General features: G+C 32.2%; 2 protein-coding genes across 2 annotated transcripts; one reads left to right on the forward strand and one right to left on the reverse strand.

The window, feature by feature from the left end:
• Window positions 1–8,529: 8,529 nt before the first annotated feature.
• LOC111390298 (protein MEI2-like 7) lies at window positions 8,530–11,270 on the forward strand. Its single transcript, XM_023015316.1, has 6 exons — window positions 8,530–9,083; window positions 9,740–9,793; window positions 10,358–10,444; window positions 10,536–10,698; window positions 10,806–10,948; window positions 11,174–11,270. Exons 1-6 carry the CDS (start codon window positions 8,530–8,532, stop codon window positions 11,268–11,270), a joined length of 1,098 nt encoding a protein of 365 aa, XP_022871084.1.
• A 133-nt stretch (window positions 11,271–11,403) lies between these two features.
• LOC111390299 (putative glycine-rich cell wall structural protein 1) lies at window positions 11,404–15,946 on the reverse strand. Its single transcript, XM_023015317.1, has 5 exons — window positions 15,839–15,946; window positions 14,445–14,461; window positions 13,936–14,071; window positions 11,963–12,356; window positions 11,404–11,435 (listed from the first exon to the last, which is right to left on the reverse strand). The coding sequence occupies exons 1-5, from the start codon at window positions 15,944–15,946 to the stop codon at window positions 11,404–11,406; spliced, it is 687 nt and encodes a 228-aa protein (XP_022871085.1).
• Window positions 15,947–24,616: the final 8,670 nt, after the last annotated feature.

Raw genomic sequence — 24,616 nt, forward strand, 5'->3', positions numbered from 1 at the left:
CTAATCATTTTTTCAAATTATTTTGCATGTAAATTCAAATTTTTTTTTTTTAACTATACATTTTCCAAAAAAGTCATTATTTCGAAACTCATTTCTTCAAAAATTCTGTTTGATGGATATCAAACAAGGGCTTAAATGCGGAAATAAGGATGTGTTTAATTGCGAACATATAATTTATCTGAAAAGATTATGAATTGCCTAGAAATTATTTGCATGAAAATTATCACATTTAATTCTGTTTGATTGATTTTATTTTCATTCTTAAAAATCTTATATTGTCCATTACAAAAAGAAAAAAAAAGTTGAACCCTAACCTTGAGGGCCCCCACCGCCCTGCCCCTAAAGCTTTGTAAGGGAGGTAAATCGCGAGATGTGTCCCAACAGGTCAGAAAATAAGAGTTGCCTGTATACTGCGCTTACAAGGAGTCCAATTCCATGTTTCAAGAATCGAACCCTCACACTGCGACTGTAAGCAAGGCGTGAGATAATCTCACTCATATTCTTTACACCATTAGGCTATGCCCCAAGGGACTTATATTGTCCATTTTTTTTATTAGTCGGGTAGATGGGAAAGAGAGAGGATCGACGAGAGAAAAAGAGAGAATGAATTACTTGGAAAATCAAAAATATACTCCTCTTAAAAAAATATTTTCCTTGTTTTCAAAGAAATTATGATCATGTGATCAAAAGTATGAAAATGTTTTTAATGAAAAAAATATCAATCAAATGACACAAAAGTAAAATTTGAATAAAATATCATGAAAAATATTGATAATTAAACGCACTAAAATTTCACCTCAAAAGAATTTATTTATTATTATTATTTTTTAAAATTTTCAAGCAACTATATTAGTTTATTTGGAAGCATTCCACAATCATGTTCAACTTCAAGTTCCACTAGCGGGAAAAATCTCAATCATTTATTTACTTTATAATTTTTGTTAAATATTCTTCTTCTTTTTGTAGTATATTACAATTATTTTGTAATCCAACAATCAAGGACGAATCCAAGATTCGAGTTCAGCTAGGACGAATCGCAAACATTGAACGTTTACTTATCAACAGTCAACATTCGTGATAGCAATGTTATTTATTAATTTTTAATTAAATAATATTCAAAAAATCATACGGACTAGAATTAGAATAACTAGATACACCACTAGAACTAAAATTAGATACGAACTTTCATTTCGAATAAAAAAATCGTTCTATAATCTGTAAAATGCCCTAATTTATTTTTCAATCAAACGGGTAATATATATTAACAAAATGTCAATATTCAGTTTACAATTAAAGTTAATTAGACAAGCATTATTATAGTAACAAATTTGAAATTATTCATGTGCTTTTATCAATTTTATGTGCTTGTGTGATCCCATTTTTCCACAATTAATTTTTTGTGAACAAAAAGTGGAACATTCTATTAATTAAATAGGAAATATATAAGTTTTGTTGAAAGATACTAAGGCCAATTTTTTTACAAATTCATTCATCATTAATTGACCAAATTAAAAAATAATAAAAATCAAGAAGAGGGACAAATCACCGTTTGAAATGTTTTTGTATTTGCATAAAAATTGGTAAAATTGAAAATATATTGCTTTGTTTCACCGAGTGCTAGAAATCAATGATTGTCATGATAGTAAAGCTGTCAATATGCTTAAGTAAGGATAATATGTTTGAATCTCTTTCCTTGTACTTGTTTTGGTAAAAATTGTTGAAATACAAATACAAAAATTAGTAAATTAAACAACGTATTGTTATTGAAGTATGGGAAAAATTCACAATTAAGGTATTAAGTATTGACAATTCAATTCTCATATCTAAAGTTTAGACAATGTAAAAATCAGGTTTTCATTTTTTAATTAAATATATTTATTAATTGAAAATAATAAAGTCACATTTATACCATTAATGGTCACAGGTTCATAATTATAGGTCACAGGTTCATAATTATAGGTCACAAACTTATTTATTGGTCACGTATTATCAAATTAATTTGTTACAAATTATGTCGATATGACAAATGAAAAATTTTGTAAATCACAGTTTATTTAATTGGTCACAGATGAAAAAATTATAGGTTACAGTTTATCTATCGATCATATATTTTCGAATTTGTTGGTCACAATTATCAAATTTTAAGGTCACAGGTTATCCAATAGTCAGTCACAGGGCAAATAGTTGGTCACATTACATACCACCACCGCCACTTTCCACCTTCCTCAACCCGTCACCGCCACCGACACTACCATCACCACCAGTTTCACTACCAACAATAACCACCCATTTCCCCCCGACACAAACCAAAATACAACCACCACCATTGCTCCAACAATAAAAAAAAAAATCACCAACATCACCACTGGGCACAACCCCAACATCGCACCACCACCACCACCATAGCACTAACACTGTCAAAGTTACCGCACACAATACCAGTAACACCATAGCACATACCACCACAAGAAGCGGCGCAGCACATCTTCTTTGCATAGGAAAAGTGATAGCGCAGATATTAACACCTCACCTGCGAAACTGTTGCCGCACATCTTCGATCTGAAAAACTACCACCAATACCATCAACACGATCACCATCGTCCACCGCCACCAACACCTCACCTGCAAAACTGGTCGCCGCCACCAAGACCAACACCATCACCATCAACATCGTCCACGGCCACCAACTCCGTCAACATCTTCGCATGCGCACCTTGGGTAGAGATCCTCACATCGGCGTGTTCCAGGGAACCTCTTGCAGAAGATGCCACTTAGGTTATCATCGTGCCTCTTGCAGACAGCGCCGCTCTCTTGCATCGGAGCCGATCTTCTTGCAATGGCGCCGATCATGGGGAGCGGTGAGAGAGGAGAGAGATAGTCTTAACCTAGGGTTTAGAATAAAATTGGGATGAATTGAAATAGGATTGAATTATTTTATATTAATATTAATAATTAAATTAATACTTGAATTCTGCATAAAAAAAACTTTCTTACATCATTTTTGCATTCTGATCTTTAAATGCCTGAAATATTGTAATTTCCCTTGAAGTATTTCAAACCCAGAACCTCCAATTCAATAATTGAAGTGCCAACCAACTAAGCTACTAAAGATGTTTATAAATATAATGAATTATCATATATATAATATAAATATTTTATTTATTATAAAAAAAAAAACTTCTTGACAAATCTAGCACGCAGTATTGCGGGGGCTCTCCAAGTGCTGAATCTGCCCTTACCAACAATATTGTCTAAAGCGCTCAAGAAAAATGTATGGATAAGCTTATTTAGCACCAGTTGTTCTATTAAAAATTATTTTTTCAGTAAATTTTGATGGAAGTTGATCAAATGAGTGATTAAAATTTTTGCTGATTTGAACTTAATTTTCTTTTAACCTTTTAATCGACACCAAACAAGAGCTTAGAAATGCTTCAATAATCCTGTACTGTATAAATCACAACTCATCATCGAATGACTTAACTTGCAATGGCATGTCAAATTCAAGTTATCTTGGAACGACCATAAAATCCTCAATTTTTAATGCAAGTTATATCCTGAAAATTCTACCTGTGTGATAGCAATTGGTACCTTTTTCTAAAATTACAGGGCTAAGCTCACCACGTCTTGTGTAAATACTGCAACATTGGACTACTAGTGTATAATTTTTAGTTTTTATTTTAATGAAATATGAACGAATTACAATTTTACATTTTTAGGGAAAAAAAAAAGTTTAACGTAAATAATCCAGAATAGAACTGTTTGAACTACAAAGTCAAATAATCCAAGTCATATTACCAGCTAGACAAGAATGCATGGGATAACTAGCTTAAGCCAAAACAAGGACTAGTCAACGCATAGAACAAACAAACCCTATTCACTTATCCAAGAATCTCACTCCTTTTTCTTACACAAATTTTACCAAAGTTCAAAGGCAAATGGCAGTGATCAGAGAAAGAAGAAGTCCCCCCCAATCTGCTAAGAAATTATTCAAAAACCTTAACAAAATCGGAGCAGAAACAGTGAATCCCATAAGACAAATTTGTCCCATTTTGCAGTTTTTTGGGGATTTTGGAGTATCAATTTTGAATGTTGATCAGTGTCAAAGAAAGGATACGAAATGTCCATTCTTTTGTACGAGAGCCATCATTAAATGCTCACCGAATCCCATTTCTTCTCTTTCTGCCATGGCCCAAATGAAATGAATCAATTTGTTGAAACAAGAGAATATAATATTTAGTGTTGCTATGGGTACATGATTATTCAACATAATTTATACAAAAATTCAAAACACACACATACATACACAGGATGGGTGGTGTGTTTTTTTTCAATATAAAACTCACATGAGCCCCGTCCAATGTGAGTATCCTGTTTTTCTTCTGTATGAATAATCCTGTACGTGCAAAATTATTACAATATTTATTATTAAGATTATTCTAATGTTCCAAAAATCGCAATTTGCCCAAGTCCATTTGCAATCATATAGTGGATTGTGTTGAGTAAAGCGACTCATATTTTGGTAGTTATTGCGGTTGGCATGTTACACCATTTTTATTGACTAGTCAACATGAATTTATGGCCAAAGATTAAATTTGAACAAAAAAATAAATAAATAAAAATTCAAACAAAAGCAATTTTATTATAAATTGAAACAAATTTCTTGATTTGTATAACTTATATTTTCAAGTGTCTCTCGGTGCACCTTGAATTTTTTGAATTGTCAGAAATTTGATGTCTATTTAATTTTCATTAATAGTTAGAGACCACTATTCAGATCATTAATTTCGTAACATAACATGTTTTCAACGTTCAACAATCAAAAAGTCCAAAATTTATTATTATTATTATTATTATTATTATTATTATTATTATTATTATTATTATTATTATTATTATTTTGTAAATTGGCAATATAGCCCCCAACGCAATCCAACTACTCAAGAAACTCAACTTCGTTTATGCCCTTATTATTATTCTTGCATCATTCATTATTATCCCATTTATTATAAAGAAAAATATTTTTGAATAAGAGTATGTTTGATAAGTCAAAATTTTCCCTAGAAAATGAAAAATTAATTTCAACTTTCACTTTTGCATCGTTTGATAGCAATATTTTATTTTATTTTTATTTTATTATTATTATTATTATTTTACCTAGAATTCATTTTCCACTTTTTTTATCACTTAATCTCAATTCCACATTTTCCTTGAATTGGTGAGAATTCCAATTTCGATCACTGAATAAAGTTTTTTTTTTAATTTTTACAATGAAAATAAATTCTAAAAATTATTGTAAAAAAATATCTCCCTTTAATTGACAATTTTTATGTAAAATAAAACCAAACGAATACCAAAAAATAGATCATTTTTTTTGAGTTTTTTTTTTTGGCAATGAAGACAAATTTCATCCCCAATACGATAAATTTTATCCTTTTAATTGATAATTTTCATATAAAACAAAGTCAAATGAGCACCAAAAAATATTTTTATTTCAACGTTTTTCATGTAAAAATTTTTACCAATCAAACACTATAATTTATAATTCTCAAAAAAATAATTTATAGACAATTTAATTATTTGAAATTTATTTTCTTTTCATCCAAATTCTGTTTTCGTAATCAAACGGACCCTAACTTATTTTTGGGAAATAAGTACAAGGCTCACGTCACGCCCTAGAATGAAGGCAACATAAATATCATATCTTAGGGAAACCCTAGAAATCTCCGCCGTCAAAAATCCTTCATTTGTTCCATCAAATTTAATGAAGGGCTATAATTAGATACTCTAAATTCCTGTTTTCATCATTACCTACACCCCTTTTGTACCAAATCTGTGAAATAAAAACACTCCATAACCCATACCATTTCTGTCGTGAGGCAAAACACGGAAAAGAGCATAAGGCTGTGTTTAGTGGGAGGAAAATAATTTCTTTCATTTTCTAAGGAGAACGATATTTATTTCGATCATATTCAAATATTAATTTCAACCATAAATTCATAATTTTTAAAGGCCCGTTTGGTAGGAATTTTGAGAATTGATTTTTTGATCGTTAGAAGAAAAGTGGGGTCCACATGTGAGAGAAGAAATCAAAAATTACGGCTTGAATAGTAAAATAGCGGTCAAAAAATCAATTTTTTGGGACAAAAAATCCCTACCAAACGGGGCCTTAAGTCTTTGTTTGAGTTTCATTTTTTTTACAAAAATAATTTTTTGAATAGTGTATTGATGAAAAATATATGGTTAAAAAATAAAAAAAAATTTGAATTTACATTTAATATTATTTTATTAAAAAATGTATGATTGAAATAATTCAAAACACTATTTAAGAATATATATATATATATATATTTTTTTTATAAAGAACGTGGCTCAAATAGGAGCTAAGTATCATTATCTACAAATATCATGGGGCACTCTATTTTTTATTTTTTTCCTATAAACAATTTATAAACTTATCAAAAAAAGATTAAGATGTTAATTTGTCCATCGATACATCCAACATATAGTGCTTGACATCCCAATTGTTGTTGTCTCAACTACTTAAGCATCTTTACAACAATTATTCTCTATATGTGACATCTTGAGGCGTATTAAAATATTTCTATTTACTATCTCGTTTACTCATTTATTTTTAAAATACAATTTAAATTTTAAATATAAAAATAAGAATAAAGAAGAAAAATATGATCCACGCCTCAATTTCCTTGCGGAATGAGGAATGCTTGCCTATGTTTGGTATAGATGAAAATGAGATTTTTAATAAATTTTGATAAAAATTGATGAATAAAATTTTTCATTAATCATTTAACTTGATTATGATCGCAATTTACTTATTGAACTTTAAATGCTTTCCAATAATTACTTGTCTTTTAGAAGTTGTACATCATTCATCACCGACCAAATTCCGCAACTCTAAATACTCACTTGTTAAATGGAAAATTCACATGGAAAGTGACGATCGTTTAAAATATGACAACTCATATTAACAATCCAACTCGAAAAAAATAGGTTTTGAAAAAAGAAAGGTTTTAGAACTCCCAAACATGACTTTACGCCCCAATTTCAAAATCCCCCGAAATCAATCCAATCCCAAAATAAAACCTTAAGCCCCAAACTAGTTCGCCTTTTCTCCTCGATCTTCGCAAATACATGTGCCAATTATTGAGGACGAGATGCCATCGAGCTCCGACTAGATTGAGGAAGGCGTTGTTATTGTGGTTATTTCACATCGATCAAGATTTCTTGGACAAAGGATAAGCCTTGATGGCGATTTTGCAACTGACACTTCTATAGGAAGAGAGAGATGAATGCAATTTTGTTTTTCGAAGTATGCAATGCTTGTCTTTCTCCAAGAAGTATTGATCGATATGCAATGACCACAATAGCAGCGCTTCCTCAATCTGGTCCAATCTCACTAACTTCTCTTCCTCGATAATTGACACCTGTACTTGGGTAGATTGAGGTAAAAAGTCAAATTTGGGGCTTAGGGTTCATCTGGAGGTTGAATCGATTTTAGGGGATACAAAATTGGGGCTTAAAGCCGTGTTTGGGGGTTTTGAAGCCATTTTTCCCTCCAGTACCCATTAGTTGAGCTGAATGATTGATATGATTTGTTACGTTTTAAATGATCATCACCTTCCATGTAGGTTTCCCATCTAACAAGTGAGTGCTGATAGTAACGAGATTTGATTGGTGATAGATGACGTGCAACGTCCGAAAGATATGTGACCATTAGAAAGTATTTTGAAGTTCATTGAGGCAGTTGTGACCATGATGAAGTTAAGTGATTAATGAAACATTTTACTCAAAATCTATAAAATGCGTAATAGAAAAGTTACGAATTTTATAAAATGTATGGTTATAATTAATTGTTGAATTTTGTTTAAATTTTTATCCAAATGTTAGTCCATTCCAAACTTGGGCTAGGTGCTTACATTTTTTTTACCTCTCTACATTATTATGCAAAATCACTTGGTTGAAAGATAAATGTAATTTAATTATTTCAAAATATTTTAATTCATTTTCCATCACATATTTTTGTAATGAAATATTTTGTACTTAAATCTAAAATATTTTTCAACTTTTTAATTATATATTCTTCACGAATTTTTATTCTAAAACTCATTTTTATTGAATAATAATGGTAGACAAATAGGAGTTCAAGTATACAGCCATCTAGAAACTCTATGGACTTATTTGATTTTCAATTTTTTCTCTAATATTTTTAATTACACATTTTTCAATAAAATAATATTAAATACAAATTTAAAATTTTTCTTATTACACATTATTCATCAAATCACCATTTTAAAGTGCATTTTATGCAAAAAAGAAAAAAAAAAAAAAAAAAAAGAAAGGGGGAGAAAAAAAAAAAAAAAAAAAAAAAAAAAAGGAAAGGGGAGAGAAAGAAAAAAACTAGAAAAAAGAAAAAAAGGGGCCACTATCCGATAGTCACGAAAATATCTATAAAATGGACTCTGCAGCTGCTGCTCGATGTTCATTTTGATTTGCTCTTATCATTCGACGAGCATGACTTCCAAATCCTTGAATCCAAAAGCTGAAGAATGGAAGCCACCGCTATCCCAGCTTTCAGCTCCACTTCAACCGCTGCAACTGGTGACCTGCACTGCAGCTCAACTCCCTAAACAATCAAGTTATCACGCGATCGTACCCTCGCCGCCTCAACCTTTTTATCAGCCTCCTTTTATTTCTTTTATGCCGAATCATTATTGGTATTTTATCTATAGTCCCACGACCATATCAGTTGATCAAACTCACGATGTATACTATGAAGAAAATTTGAAGAGTCACTGCATTACAGGGGGGAAAGTTTTGGAGAGTTCTTGGAGAAGTCCAAAATACTCCTTGAAGTGTTTGCCTCCCAGATTTTTAATTGCTAGAAGGGCCTGTAATATGGAAAATAAGAAGAAGAAGAAGAAGAAGAATTTTGGCAGACAAGAATGGAGGCGTAGAAAGAATCACAAAAATTTTGAAAATGGGGTTGTCGTTTCATCTACTGAAGAAAACTTTTCACTTTCTGGAAAAACTACGGTGATGATCAAGAACATACCTAATCAGTTAAGGTACAGTATATATTTTCTTAATTTTATGAACTTTGCTATGTGTTTGGTCTTCTTTCTCTTTTTTTTTTTTCCATACAAATGAACCACTATTCCAGCTTAATTGCTTTGAACTGTGGACGATATAAAATATAGAATGCTATAATAATATGGAATACTATCAACAAAAGTATTTGAGTTACGAGTTATCGAAAAATGCGAGCCGCTGAGCCACTTTATTCTCGTTTCTCGGAGCAAGTGACAAGGGCCACCACCAACCTCCCGGAATAGAGCTACAATATCTCCCAAAATATATAATTGTTGAATTCTTGTTTATCTTGAATAGGCATTTTTTTATGTATGAAAATGAGAACTTTTTACCCTTTTGCATGCGAAGTTCAGGGTGATTATTTGATCTTTGCTCTGATTTTTTTTTTCCTTTGTTTTTCTCGTGCATTTAATTTACTAGTCACCAGTAATGATTCTTTCACGATTAATTGTTTACCCCATATCTGATGTGCGACTGTAAGAAGAGTTCCACTGTTAGTCTTTCTCTGACCCTTGTTATCTAGCAACTGGATAGGCATATAAAAGGAAATTTTGGCTTTTTTGTCTATTTATTTAATTTAATATAATTTTTTTTTTCAGTTAAGTCTGCATTAAACGCCTCTGTAATCCAGCATTTATGATTACTTGTCATTAAAAATGCTCCTAGTGAATTCTAGTCACATTTTGTGAGTATATGCTGAAAGGGGTTATAGACTACATTATGAACCGAACTTGTAGGTTTTTCACACTTATAGGGTCTTTTGAGGACATTTCTAAGTAAAAATGCATTTTTGAATAGTAAATTGATGGGAAATATGTGGTTGAAAAATAAGGAAATTTTTTTGATTTACGTGTTATATTATTTTAATAAACAATGGTTGAAAAAAAGAAAGAAAATATATTTTGAAAAAAATTGGTGTCAAACAGGACCTTATAACGACTGTTGGATGCTAGCATTTTTATTTTATTAATTTAGTCAGGGTGGACATAATGTCTAACTTGAAGTAAAGGTGAAAATGGAAGACTATTTTGATACAAGAAAAAGTTCGGTTCCTTTATAAAACCTTACTTTTTCCGTAACTTCTCACCGTCTTTTAGCTCTACATTTAAAAAAAAAAATGTCACTTTTCAAAAAAATAATTCCACACAAGCACTAATGGAATCTTGCGAATTTGTTGCTATCTGCTGAACATTAGTTGTGCTTCATGGCGCTGTTCTAATTCTAATGTTTTTGTTGTAACAAATATCAGGAGAGACGATGTGCTGAAGTTTCTTGATAAGCATTGTCAGATGTACGCTTCGACGTATGATTTTTTCTACTTGCCAATGGATTTCAGGTAATATCTTACTCATTAAAGCCTGATGCTTAAGCTAAATCATGTTCACAATACTCTGATCATATACTATTTTGTTAATCTGAATCTACAGAAGCAAAGACAACCTAGGATATGCCTTTGCTAACTTCACAAATGCTGTTGGTGCTATAAAGATCACAGAGATTCTGCGAAACTACCAATGGGGAAACATTCAGACTTGTAAAGGGACCTTCGTTTCCAAGAAAATATGTGAAGTTACTTGGGCTAGAATCCAAGTAAATTCTTTTTCAAGGGCATCTCTTTCCTCAATTCCCTTTTGATGTAGTTGATATACATCTGCTTTTATTGTTATTTTGAATCTTGGTTATCTGCTTATTTCCAGGGCAAGAAAGATCTGGTGGCAAGATTTGAGCATTCGAATTTCAGATGTGATCAACTGGATTTCTTGCCTGTGGTTTTCGATCCTCCTCGCAATGGTTCTGAACCTAGTTCGGTAGAAATTGTTGTCGGTAGATTGCAGCCCAGGTCATTGTGCAAGATGAAATCATATGAAGAACTGTTTAATGAAATCATATGATGCCTCAGGCTCCAATTCCATTTAAGTCACAACTCACATCATGGTTTGAGTAGATAAAAAACCTTCCCACTATAGATTTCCTCTCTCTCGGATTTGTTCTTTTTCTAGGGTTGAGAGTCTCTAGGGACATGGCTATCTTCGAAAGTAGTTTGTTGTTGTACATTTATGATTAGGGCGATAACTCTGAAATCTGATCAAGATATTTTGAGTAACAGTGTGGTGTGGGATTTAGGCAGAAGATGGATCGACCTGTGTTTTCACTCTCCCTAGGGTTTATACAAAATCTGGGGTGAAATTGAAACATGGGTTTATAAAGTTATTTTGTTGCAATTTGAACTTTGGTTTATGTATGATCCTTTATGCACCAACTCAAATTAATCCATCAAGAGTGTTGTAATGTCTTTTACGTTATCTCAAGTGAGTGTTGATTGAGTTCTGTTACATATGGTCATAAATTACATAATGCATTAATTGAATTAAATGTCTACAATAATTGAGTTCTTTTACGAAAGATTTCTCCTATGTTCATGTTAGAGTTTGAATAACGGGGACGGTGACTTTTCAAAACTTTTCTAATACCATCTCCATGTCCGGTGTCTAATTTGTCAATACAATCTTTGTGCCTTCAACATGACGATTAAATGCTATTTATTTTGCTATATAAATTTCATAATAATCTCTTATAAAAATTGCAGATGGAACTACAAATTAATCGTAAACAAACAAGACGATGGAAGTGTAAGAATTTTTATATATTTTTAAAAAAATATTCAAAGGTCTAGGTAATGTGTTTTATTCATGATATAATAAAGTAACGTACAATAAACTTGTAATGATCAAGCAATTTCTTTAGGCGCTTCAGTCAACAATTTTCTACGGACGCTGCATCACGTGATGATTACGAAGAAAGTCCCATAAATCATTTATGCAAGGAAACCAAAAATTATACATGCAAGGGATACCGAATCCGAACGCTGGTTGGCCGGAGGGAGCCCTGCCTCCTCCGCCTTCGCCCCCACCTGTACCTGTACCTGCACCTGCACCTCCACCTCCACCTTCACCGCCGTTGCCACTGTATCCAAAGCTACCACCGGCACTGTTGCCCCCAGGAGAAGTGGAGCCACTCCAACCATATCCGAAACTTTTGTCACCTTGCTGCCCAGGTTGACTTGATCCTGATCCAAAACCAAAAGTGTTGCCATTGCGGTCTGAGCCTGTACCCCACTGATAATCCCATTTTCCATCGGGACCCGACTTGCGTCCGGAATTGAAGTGCCACCCGTCATTTTGGGCTGATCCACCACTCTTATCAGTAGCTTGATCAGCCATGGTTATGTATAATGTTTTAAGTTTGGACTGGTAACAAAAAGTGGGAGATATAAGAATGAAAAGTAGAACTCTCAACCACCCCACTAGATATTTGTCTATCTTACTTACCATTTTCTTCGCAAATTTGGTGATGAACTTTTAATTGAGAGGAGGGTGTGAAAAGGATACCATCGTGCAGAAGCATATATAATAAAACTTTAATTAATTGTACACAAACGGTCCTATATTAATGAGCTCGTTCTTAATTGCTATCGTTAATGTTCTGCCGTTTCTTGAAGTTTAGTTTAGGAGACCATCCAAAGAATAATAAACTGAGCTCTTCCGCGAGAAATTAAATTAATTTAATTTAAGAAACTCCTACATTTATATTCTTGGGGTAAAATACACGAGTAAAAAATAGGTTTCTAGTCTACATTCTAGAAAGAGATATCTACACGTTGATTTATTACTTTAGTAGACTAAATAAATTATCTTGAATTTACCGCTTTCCATTGAATGTTACTCATCAAATCTTAAGCTAACATAAACATTGACCAAATTGGGGACAAAAACACAATTTATTTAGAATTTGTTGAATTTCTCATCAAAACTCAAGTGACAAAAAAAAAAAAAAAAACTAGAGAGAGAGAGAGAGAATGAAAAAAAGAAAAAGAAAAGCACTCAAATAAGAGGACGTGGACACAACCAAAAACGGAGAGTCAAATATTGTAACGGGAACTTTTTGTTGGAGGTCGCTTAAGTTACAAGTTTATTTCATGTTCGTCACTCATTTTTTATTTATTTTAATTGACGCATTTAGTTTTTTATTTTTATTTCAATTTGACCCCTTCATCTACAAATGAGACAAAACTAATTACTAGTTCCAAGTGGTTGATAGAATGAATGAATTGAGACTAGTTAGCCAAACAAATGTACAAATGACTGTTACGATATAAATTTATGATTCATATTTAAATTACTTTTTCTTGTTGGAAAAAAAATATTTATATAATGTCAAATAAAAGTCAACGCACTCATTTTTCATAGGTACACGAAATTGGATGTTAATTTTGGTCTCGACTGCCGATCGCTCATTCTTTTAAACATGTGGAATTTTATATCAGTTTCGTCAAAACTAATGAATAGTTCCATGCTATTGACAAAACGAATGGCATGACAATGAATCAACATTTTTTTGAACAAATTAACATAGGATTGCACATAAAAAAATTTAATATCTATGCGAATTAATGCCTTGAAATAAATTAAATATTTCTGCATCTTCTTCTTCAATTTCAGCAGAAGAAGTAAGTGCAGATGGTACCCGACTAATATTGGTACCCATTCGATTCGCGTATAATTCATACATTTCACATAATGTTTACTTTAAATTTTTATATGTGATAGGTGTATCAAATGTTAAGGCGTTCGAAATTTGATCAATTATATATTTAATTCCCGATAAATTATATCGGGGGTCCATCACGCATGCCAAAAGAAATAACATAGACAAATCTTTCCAATATTTTCTAAATTTTAACTCCATAGCAATTATAATTTCACTAAAATCAAGGTCATTTTTGTATTTATGAAATGTTCTTGTAATTATATAAAGACGTTCAAGCACCATACAACTGGTGGGATAGTAAACGCCCGATAAAATCTTAATGGTTTCATAAAAAGATATAAAAAATCTTTTAACTTTCAAAATTATTTGCCAATCACGTTCAGTCAACATACCCTCGTCATCATTTCTAACATGTCTATTGTTATAAAAGTCAGTTATTAAATGTTCAAAACATTCACATGATTTTAATAACAAGTAAGTAGAGTTCCACCTATGACCTACGTCGCTAACAAATGTTTTAGCATTTTGCACTCTTATTTCGATACAATAATCCTCAAATACTTGTTTTCTATTTGGGGAGATTGTGATATATATTAGTGCGTTCCTAATATTTTGAAATTCATCCTTTATATATTTTAAACCATCTTGGACAATTAAATTCAAAATATGACATACACAACGAATATGAAACAAATACCCACCAAAATCAGGTTGCAGTACTCTATGCAATTTATCGGCAACTAATTTATTAACACTAGCATTATCGAAAGTAAATGAATGAATTTTACCTTCGCACTGATGTTCTCTAACAATATTAATAATAGCATTAAATATATTATTAGCGTTGTGAGGAAACTCAATAATTCTAAAAACAATAATTTTTTTATGCATGCACCAAAGTAGGTCTATATAATTTGCAGTTGCAGCTATATATGCTCTTTTATTAATCTCTTCCCATATATCCGAAGTTAAAGGTATGACACCCCTATATTTTTGCAAATCCATAATTAATTGTTGTTTTGTTTCAGTAAAATATTGTATTGTATCAGAACGAAGAGTGTTTCGACTTACTCCAACGTACCTTGACTGCAGATATTCTTTTACATACGAGACGTAGTGTTGGTTGTCAATTAATGCTAAAGGCAACTCAGCACCAGCAACAAGTTTCACCATTCCGGTTCGAGCTCTTTCCTTCGAATACACCCATGTGGATAGGGGTGCAACAGAACCACCGACGTCTGGTTTTCCAAATTGCAATTGTGTTTGATAACTTGAAATAAGTCCGTGTTTGGTCGCACATACTTTGTAATGACGGTTGAGATGGGTGGTACCAATTCATCTTCGCCATGCCAATCTTTGTTGGCAATATTTACATACTACTTTGGATTCTAGGACTCCATTGACGATTTTTCTCGTTGAAATCAACTTAAAGTGATCCCAACATTTTGCTTATTTTTTCCCCTTTTGCTTTCCCCTCGCATCAGAAATGTTTAATTCGGCCTCTTCTTCTTGATCGTGTTCCGCTTCGGGAACGTCAACATTATCCAAATTAATTGGATAATTTGGATTGTCGCTTACATGATGATGAAAATCCAAATCTAGAATATCTTCAGGTAGGGGTACATCATTTAAACCTTCAAGTTGATTCCGAAATTGACTTTGCGGTGTCATAGGTGATTCGTTTCCTCCTACACCGAACAAGTTTTCAATAAATGAGCGTGGATCCATTTGTTTAATTGTAATAAGTAATAACTAGTAAAAAAATAATTGTATAAATGTAGTGAGAAATGAAAATTGAATGAAATTTCAATAAATATAGTGAGAACTGAGAAATGAGAATTGAATATTGTATATAAAAATTGTACAACTATCAACACAATAAAAGAGAGTTGAGAGAAAGATAATTGAGAGTTGAGAGTGAATTGTAGAAAATTTTGTAGATAAATGCCACTATTTATAGAAGAAGAAGAGGGACGAAAAAAAATAAAAATTAAAATTAAAATTGAAGGACCGAAACGGTCACTTTTTAAACGAGCCGAGCGGGCTCGACTCGCCCACCGAACTGGCCCGCTCGGCTCGCGCTCGAGCTCGTGTTTTTACGAGCCTGAGCCGCCCACGAGCTCCGTTTTCGCGAGCCACTCGACCCATTTGACACCCCTACATATTCATGCGTGACACTTACCATGTCATGTCTAACTACATTCCTCGGACACTCTACGACATGTATCTCACAAGCATCGGTGGATCCAGCACCCGGCGAGGGAGCGCGGCCGCGCGTGCTGAACTCCATCGGAACGTGGAAGGAAGAAGGTGACCGGCGAACAAGATTTGGGTTTTTTTTTTTTATTTTTACTATTTTTTTTTCTAGTTTGGCCTTTTTGTTTGGGCTTATCCAGGCTGTTGGTAGAGGTGGGTGCGGATCGGTTCAGTTCAATTCTAAAGAGAACCGGATCGAACCAAAATTTTCGAATATCTAGTAAATGGAACCGTCGGGTCCAAATATAATTATAGAATCGTTCGGGTTCGGATCAATTCGGTTCCGTACTATAATTAATTTTTTTAATATTTATAACAACGTTATCTAAATACAACTAATGACACATTCAATGGTTTTGGAATGTCAGAGATTAGTAGACTACCTTATTCAAATGATTGCTACGATCAAAGTTTCGATCGGCGGAGGTCACAGCTTCGATCAGAGGTCACAGCGTCGGTCGGCGATTGTACAGGTTTTGAAATGTTAACGAGGCTGCGAGAGTGAGTAAGAGAGTCGAGACAGCGTTATGCACTTTAGTGTAGGTTTTTGGGGTCATTTATTGGGTTGGATCTTGTTGGGCTAAGAAATGAAACAATAAAATGGGTAATTGGACTAAAAATTAAAAAATTAGAAATGAAACAAATTATTGGGCAAAAAATTTGGATTTAAAAATTGTTAATTTGTTTAGAAAAAATTAAAATTAAAATAATTTGATTTATTCAATATAAAAAAAAAAGATTCGGTTCTTATTCGATTCGTCAGCTCTTGGTCTAGAACTGAGAATTGAACCGTACCCGTCGGTTCTCAATTCAGATACCCGTTCGGGTATTTAATTTGACAAGAACCGTCGAGTTTGGTTCGGTTCGGTTCGAGAGATTTGCCTAACCCTAGCTGTGGGCCTTTTTTATTAACGGAGCTGGCCCAATCCAAATTATCCATTGATTTCATCCATGTTCCAACTATACGCCTGATGCTTCCACCAACTACAGCCTGCCGTGCTGTCGACAGACCCCGAAATGGACGGTCTCCGTGGGCAGTGAGCTGTGAGCGCCTTTCTCCTTCAATATTCTATTGTTCTCTTTTTTTTTTTTTCTTTTTCTTTTTAAATCTATTTTTGGTTTTGGTGTAATTTTTTAGTTATGGCTTATGAATCATGATTTATGTTCTGATTTAATTGGTAATTTAGCATTAAAATGAGGATTGTGAATCGGTGATTTGGGATAAATAATTTATGTTGTACAAGTCATTGACTCATGAGTTATAATTTATCATTTGAGTCTTGATTCGTGATTTGAGAATTTATGTTTAAGAAATTAGGATAAGTGAAAAAAAAATAAAAATTGAAAAGATGTTGGGCTCACTTTAACCATGTGAGCTTTGTTTTTTAATAAATTCTAATTGAAAAATAGATTGGGACATTTTGCAAATTATGAAACAATTTTTTTTCAATCGAAACTAAAGTTGATACCTATTTAATTATATTGTATTATGTATTTCTTTAGTATTATGGATTGTATTAAATTATATTCTCATATGTATATAATTTTTACGTTTTAGTTCGTTTACAAATATATATTAAATATTTTTTAATTAAATATTAAAAAACGACCTCGTTATTACGATATTTGATTGTCAACCATCAATGATTTGCCCTAGTTGAACTTATATCCTAAATTTGCCCCTGCTCACAAGCCACGTGCTTTGTCCAGTTTTTTATATGTTTTTAAATTTCTGACACTCGATGGATACTTTGGATACACCTCTCAAACAAGTGTCCAATTTGCCATTTGTTCGTCTCCTGCTTATTTGAAAAATCACTTTGTCAGCATGTCCATGTCATGTCATTCCTTCTCTCTATTAAATTTGAAAGTGGGAAACAAATTAATTTTTTAAGTGAACATTTCCACAAAATTATATTGCGAAGGTGTGTCCAAATAATCTGTTATGTTAACACTTGATTTCATCTCAAGAAACGAACATACTTGGAACTTGGGTCTTGTTGATGGGTCAAAAGAAAGGTAGCAATCACAGCCACAAAATGAGGGTTTGAAAGACCAGAACTTCATACGTGTAAGAGCATTGAAGGCCTTGGTGAGAATTATTTGTGAATAGATCATCGTGTCTAACAAGACGACTTGCAATACCATGTACAATTCATGAATGATGCATTGATAATTGACACATTCAGTGTTTGGTATGGATGCTACCGTAAGTACCAAGAACATCATTTCAGAAGTTTTGGCCAAAGTTCGGGTTGTATATTTGCCAACTCTAACTAGCAATTCTCGAACTTCTAATGGAATACCTATTGTACATGCAGAAATATGGTTATAGGAACAGGACAAAGCGCCTCTTATTCGTAATCATAAGGAATGAGTAGGAGAAGTCTGAAATGAGAAGGAACGAACATGGTTATTTTTCTTTCCCATATTTTTATTATTAGCAGAAAAAAATAGGTAAATTTTTGCTTCCAATAACATTTAAAATTTTGGAAACTAATTTTAAGAACCAAACATGCAAACAAGTTTGCCAAATGCCGTATGCTACTTTTATTTTTCTATGAATGAATAGGAAAAGCAAAAGGCAAGTAATGGTTGAGAGTATACCCTATGGGCTAAGATTTTGATCCCCTCATTTCAACGCCACCGCTGACTCCACATTTTGCACCTTCTACGATCCATTCAACCGGCGAGTGTGCTTTGATGAAACCATTCTTTGGGACCCAAATTCATGTGGACTTTTAGCCTCAGCGTGGATATTATATGTAGTATATTCCCTTGCCAATTGGTAATTGAATTTTGATTGTTGGCTGGGTCTCTTGAATATGTTAAATGTTTTAAGGCACATTTAAGCTAGACTTTTCTCTTTGACTTGTAATTGACTAGTAACTTATTCCTTGATTTATATTCTGAAGTAGTTATCCAATATGGGTTGTGCTTATTTTTTAGTTTTTGCAAATCAAAATATACCATTTCAGTCCTCCATTCTTAAATTTTGTAAACATGTATTTTACATTAATAGCATTAAAATTCACAAGGGTAAAATAATTTCTCTTGTTTTATGTTAATCATCTTTTTGTAGTTAAAAACAGAAAGAAAATAAAGTCCTGCGCATAATTTAATATTATAGCAAAATAATTATGAACAAATGGTCTTGAGAGAACAAGGCCTTGAGAAAAGAGAATTTTTTTGTTTGGGGTATAATGTATAAAATTACTTTTACCTGAAGGATAGAGATTTTGATCATCAAAAAATCTGATTAGATTTTCTGTTTATATATTGTGGGATTTGCTTGAGGATAGAATTTCGTTTCATGTGCACCTTTTCAGTTCTTGTATATTTGTTACTATACCCACAAGAATGTTGTTTGTTTTTTCTCTGGAAATAAGATTTTTGCTTATTTCAATCTTTAACATCTTTATAAGATAATATTCAAATTCGAACTTAAATATGCTTAAATAAGATTAATTTTCTTGAATGTCTCTTTCAATGCAGTAAATGGTGCAATTAATTGGTTCCTTTTTAAGCTTTCTTTGATGTTTCGTGAAACTGTTTAGACTATGCATAAATGTGACTGACAATCTTCTTTTCGTTGTAGCTGATTGGCACCCCATCTGAGGCTGAGTTGGAGTTTTTAAATGAAGCGAAAATATATATCCGGCAACTTCCTCGATATGCCCGACAAAGATTCGCTGAAAAGTTTCCACGTGTGGACCCTCTTGCTGTTGATCTTATTGAAAAGATGTTAACATTTGATCCTAGAAAAAGGATTACTGGTGATAAAGTAAGTTTTTAACTTACTGGGTTGTTTGAGCCCATTTTTCTAGGAAAATGTATTTTGATATAGTTTATAATGGAGAATGTGTTGTTAAAAAATGATGAAAAGTTATGAATTTACGTGTAATATTATTTTATTGAAAAATGTGTGGTTGAAATTATATCAAATCACGGTTGAAGAATGTATTTTGATAAAAAAAATTGGAATCAAACAAGGGCTACAAGCTTTTTTGAGATTGTTCATAAGTACATTAAATTATAAATTGATAGAAATGAGTGGTTGATAAGTGTGTAATAATTGTGGACTAAAATGAAAGTTTGACCAACTTGATTTATTTATTAAGAAAATCCACATATGCACTCAATAGAAAAGTGACTTTTAGGCTCATGCAGACATTCTTACAATTCCTCATAGTTGAATGTCCCATATCTGCATCCAGTTGCTTGATTCACGTGTGAAACCTCCAAAATCTTTGTTTTTCTTCAAATAAAATTAAAATCCAGCAAACACACAGTGCTAATTATCTCATTGGTGGTCAATCAATCAAATAATATAAAAGGATTTAGCTAGCTAACCCGACTTTTTATCTCAGGATTTAAATCATAAAATCAAATCTATGCACAGTTTCAAAATCACAATACAGAAATTAAATTCTACTTTTCCAAATATAAATTTGATGTGTGTGTGTGTGGAGAATTAAGCATAGTATCATGAATTCACAAGTAGTTTCAATTTCCAGTCCTCAATTGTGAAATATGTCATTTCATCGTTCGTAAGACTCACATTCTCCCAAACTTATACTTTTCGTTATTTTCAACTGTATGATCTAAGGTTGAATTTTTATACTATCCTCACATCTCTAGTTTGGGTAAATCTCACTAATTGCAAGTCGATTTATCAATAAATAAAGATTCTCCATAATTTAATTGCTTCAATCTCCAGAACTCAACCAGGCTAATAATCTTTTATCAAAAGTCAATTTTTTTAAATAAGTGTTTGAGACTTAATCAAGGCATCCAGTGCGTCTTCTGTTTCATGCACCAATTTTTTCTCTCTCTTTTTTTATTTTTAGTTTTTATTTCAACATTTTTTTTCAGCATTCTCTCCCTTATGCTTTCTAAATGACTCCTTTAGCGAAATTTAGGCCGATGACTCCTAAGTCAGTTGACTTTAGGGCATCAGGTTTTAACACCCTTACAGGCTTAATAATTCAAGTCATAAAGGCTACGAAGAGAAATTTTCAAATAAAAAATATTTTTTTTATACATTAATTAGTACAATATTCCTTATTAAACACCCATCCAAGTAAACCAACTTCTAACTTGAGACTTTTACCCAATTTCATCCTATTGACCTTGAACAATTCACACAAGATTTTTTTATTATTATTTTTAGTTTCACACTTGGAATCCCCATTTATCTCAAAATCTTCCTACAACAATGAAATCCTCCAAACTATTCTAAATTTGGTCTAAGGATGTAAAATATAATCGTTTTGGGTTTAGCATCTATGGTCCGCTATTTCAACCTATCCAATTATGAAATCAACTCATTCTTACACAATGCTTAACTTAATTTATGTGCTCAATATATATCAACTTCACATGGAAAAGCAAAAATTAACTTAAGTATGCAACCTATTCACCATTCATAGATCAATTCATAATTCAATATATACATTATTACCAGTCAGGCTAACTAACTCACACAAGCACACAAAAAGAAAATAGTTTTGAAAATTTTCAAATTTTTTTTCTTTTACATTTTTGTATTTTTTTTAATATTTAAAACAATAAAACATACACAAAGACACAAAACAAATGAAAACTCACGTTTTTCACCTCCAAACTTAAATTAGACATTGTCCTCAATATCTTAAATCCTATGTCCACATATAAGGGGTGGGGGAGAAAATGAAAAAAAAAAGAAAAAGAAAAAAGACTCCCTTGATATGACGATGAAATTCAATGGCTAGCTTTTCCTTGTCTCCCATTGTTTCCTTGGTAATGGTTGGTTCAAGTGTTTCACGACGTCATGTTCCTGCACAATACGGATAAATAAAGCATTAAGATACAAAAGATCTGGAACAAGTGTTATTTGGCTCAAACATCAATAAACCAACAAGTAACCTAAGAAAAAATGGGATATGGATGATAATTCCCTAATTAAAACCATAAAAATAAACTAAATTATCTTATAAGTAGAAAGCAAAATAAATAAAAATGATAGAAAGATTGGGTTGCCTTTCAACAAGCGTTTATTTATAGTCTTTAGCTTGACTTTATTGTTTCGGCATCATGGAATTTTGAAGAACGCTTTTGATGCCTTGCTTAGTTTGTCCCTTTTGATTTTTCTCCACTCTTCGTTGTTTCTACAAATTTTAGCACTGTCCCTTCCAATATTATATGACATGCTTATCTCATCTGATTTAAGTTCAACTACGTATAATTTTTCCTTCTCTTCGAATTTAATTACAAATTCAATGATAGGGCAATCAATGAAGTCGACAGAGTGTGAGTTAACGTCTTCTTCATTAATTACCTCCCCTTCATTTTGTTCATTTGTAATTGAACTTTTATCGTCTTCATTCTCGTATTTCATAATTGATATATCCTCGGGTTGAAAGGCTGGTTTACAATTTACATCTACGGGCAATGGAAGTTCTTTTCTTTCAAACTTCTCGAGTGGATTAAACCCCCACCTTTTAAATTTGATCTAGAATATGCCATCTCCCACGCACATTTTATTTTCATTTAACTTGACAAGCTCAGTGTAGTATTTTGCAAGTACCTTCTCGTTCAACATGCAAGGACCAACTCCCACAAACGTGTCTGAAGGGACACACTCGCCCACAGGCATGTAGTCTTCATTAGCATTGTCAAATATTAATATTCGACATCGCAAGTATTGTTGAAATCGCAAGAGCTTGAGTCTTCCCGGGTTAGTGCATGTATACAAGCAGTAGCTAGTATAATGCACTCCATAGCAGAACTCACAATATATATCTTCTTTCTCATTGTCCATGTCGAGATTAATTATTGCAAAAATAATTCTACTATATCAACGTCATAATCTTGCATATGCTACTGAACAGTACCTGGAAAGAATACCAAATAAGAGAGATCGAGGTGGGTATCTAAATTCACCCAAAAAAAAAATAATAATAATAAAGTGAAAAAAATCGAATCTAATATAAACTACTAAATTAAAATTAAATCCTTTATTACCCGGTAACGACGCCAAAAACTTGGTCGTGTGAAACCCGCAAGTGTACGGGATCGTTGTACAAGTAATAAAATTTGTGAGTTAAGAGTATCGTTCCCACGAGAAATAAGATCTAATATTTAGTTAAGTAACTTTTACTAAATTCGAAGTAATATAAAATCAAAATAGTTGTGATTTTTATGTTTTCTATGCTAATCTTAAATTAAGAAAGCAAATAAAATATTTATTTAATATGTGAATATTAGTATTGGAATCGTGAATCCCCCTATTGCCATTTAATTCAACTCTTAATTTATAATCTAGTAAATTCATGCATTCAAAACAATCGCTAATCCACTTTTATTCATATTAAACATATGTTTAACACGACCCGATCATATTCCTAATCTGAATTCATATGAAAAACATGTATTGATTCACAGAATTTATCACACATGATTGCACATGCCATAGATCTTATTTCTAACATCTATTGTCTATGTGTTGATTTTACCGTGTTCTAGACTTATTGTGAGTATTTCTACACTACAACAAGCAACTTACTATCTAATTGGTGATCAAACAATTAAATAGTTCAATGGGAATGCAAAACCAATCAAGAAAAAATCATGAAATACTAAATTAATTGTCTTGAATTAAAATAAACAAACGTTAGGGTTCATCATTCATCCAATATAATGAAAAACTAACCTAGCATATTAATATATAAATTACAAGAAGAATAATAAAAAAATATCACCTGCATCATGAAAGAATACAAAAGATGTTGATCTTCACGTCCAAAGTTGAATTCTTCAAAACTTGATATAATTGAATTTCAATTCTTTACTATGACTTGATCTTCTCTCTCAAAATATAGCAATTGGCCCGTTGTTCTTGATGGATTTGATGAAACTATTGTGTATGAAGAGGAAAGAGAGAGACCCTTTCATTGCTGTCCATATCTTGTATTTATTTGATGAAATTAGGTCAAAATTCACGTCCAAATTGTCTTCCAAAAGCGTTTGAATCAAATAAGGAAAGTTGTCTTCGCGCGCACATAATTTTGTCTATACACATCTTTCAGTATTTTAATCATAACTTTCTTTATTGGTGTCCGATTCAGGTGATTCAAAGTGCATTGGAAAGCTAATTAAAAGATCTACAATTCTTCTAGAAATACAATTTTTCCAATTCAAACGTTCTCCATCCGAAAAATGGGTCTCAAGTTGACTAAGAATCTTGAAAATATCCTATATGATTAGAAATCGATTTATGATAATATTCTAATCATATCCCTTTCCTTTTTGACTCCAATTTGCATTCAATTGACTTCTATCAATCTTCAAAGTATCTCTTGTGGTCCAAATCAACCATTAAATATTTACACTTTGGTCCCCATACTTTTAATTTGCTTCATTTATCTATTTTCCGTTCTTTTTTCCAATTCTTCTTTGAAATATGAGCTTTTCCCAATAAAAGTAATAAATAACAAATTGTGTACTAATCCATTCAAATAATAACAAAATATTATCATTTAAGATAAAAAAATAAGTGTAGAAACTACACTTATCAAACATGAACCTCTGATATATTCTCACAGTAGTAGTACTAAAAAAGGTTGAATCCCAACCTTGAGGGTCCTTAGTGTCCCATCCCTAGAGCTTTGTGAGGGAGCTAAATTGCGGGATGTGCTCCAACAGGTCAGGGAACAAGAGTTGT

The sequence above is a fragment of the Olea europaea genome, unplaced genomic scaffold, assembly GCF_002742605.1.
Source record: "Olea europaea var. sylvestris unplaced genomic scaffold, O_europaea_v1 scaffold670, whole genome shotgun sequence".
Classification (NCBI taxonomy): domain Eukaryota; kingdom Viridiplantae; phylum Streptophyta; class Magnoliopsida; order Lamiales; family Oleaceae; genus Olea; species Olea europaea.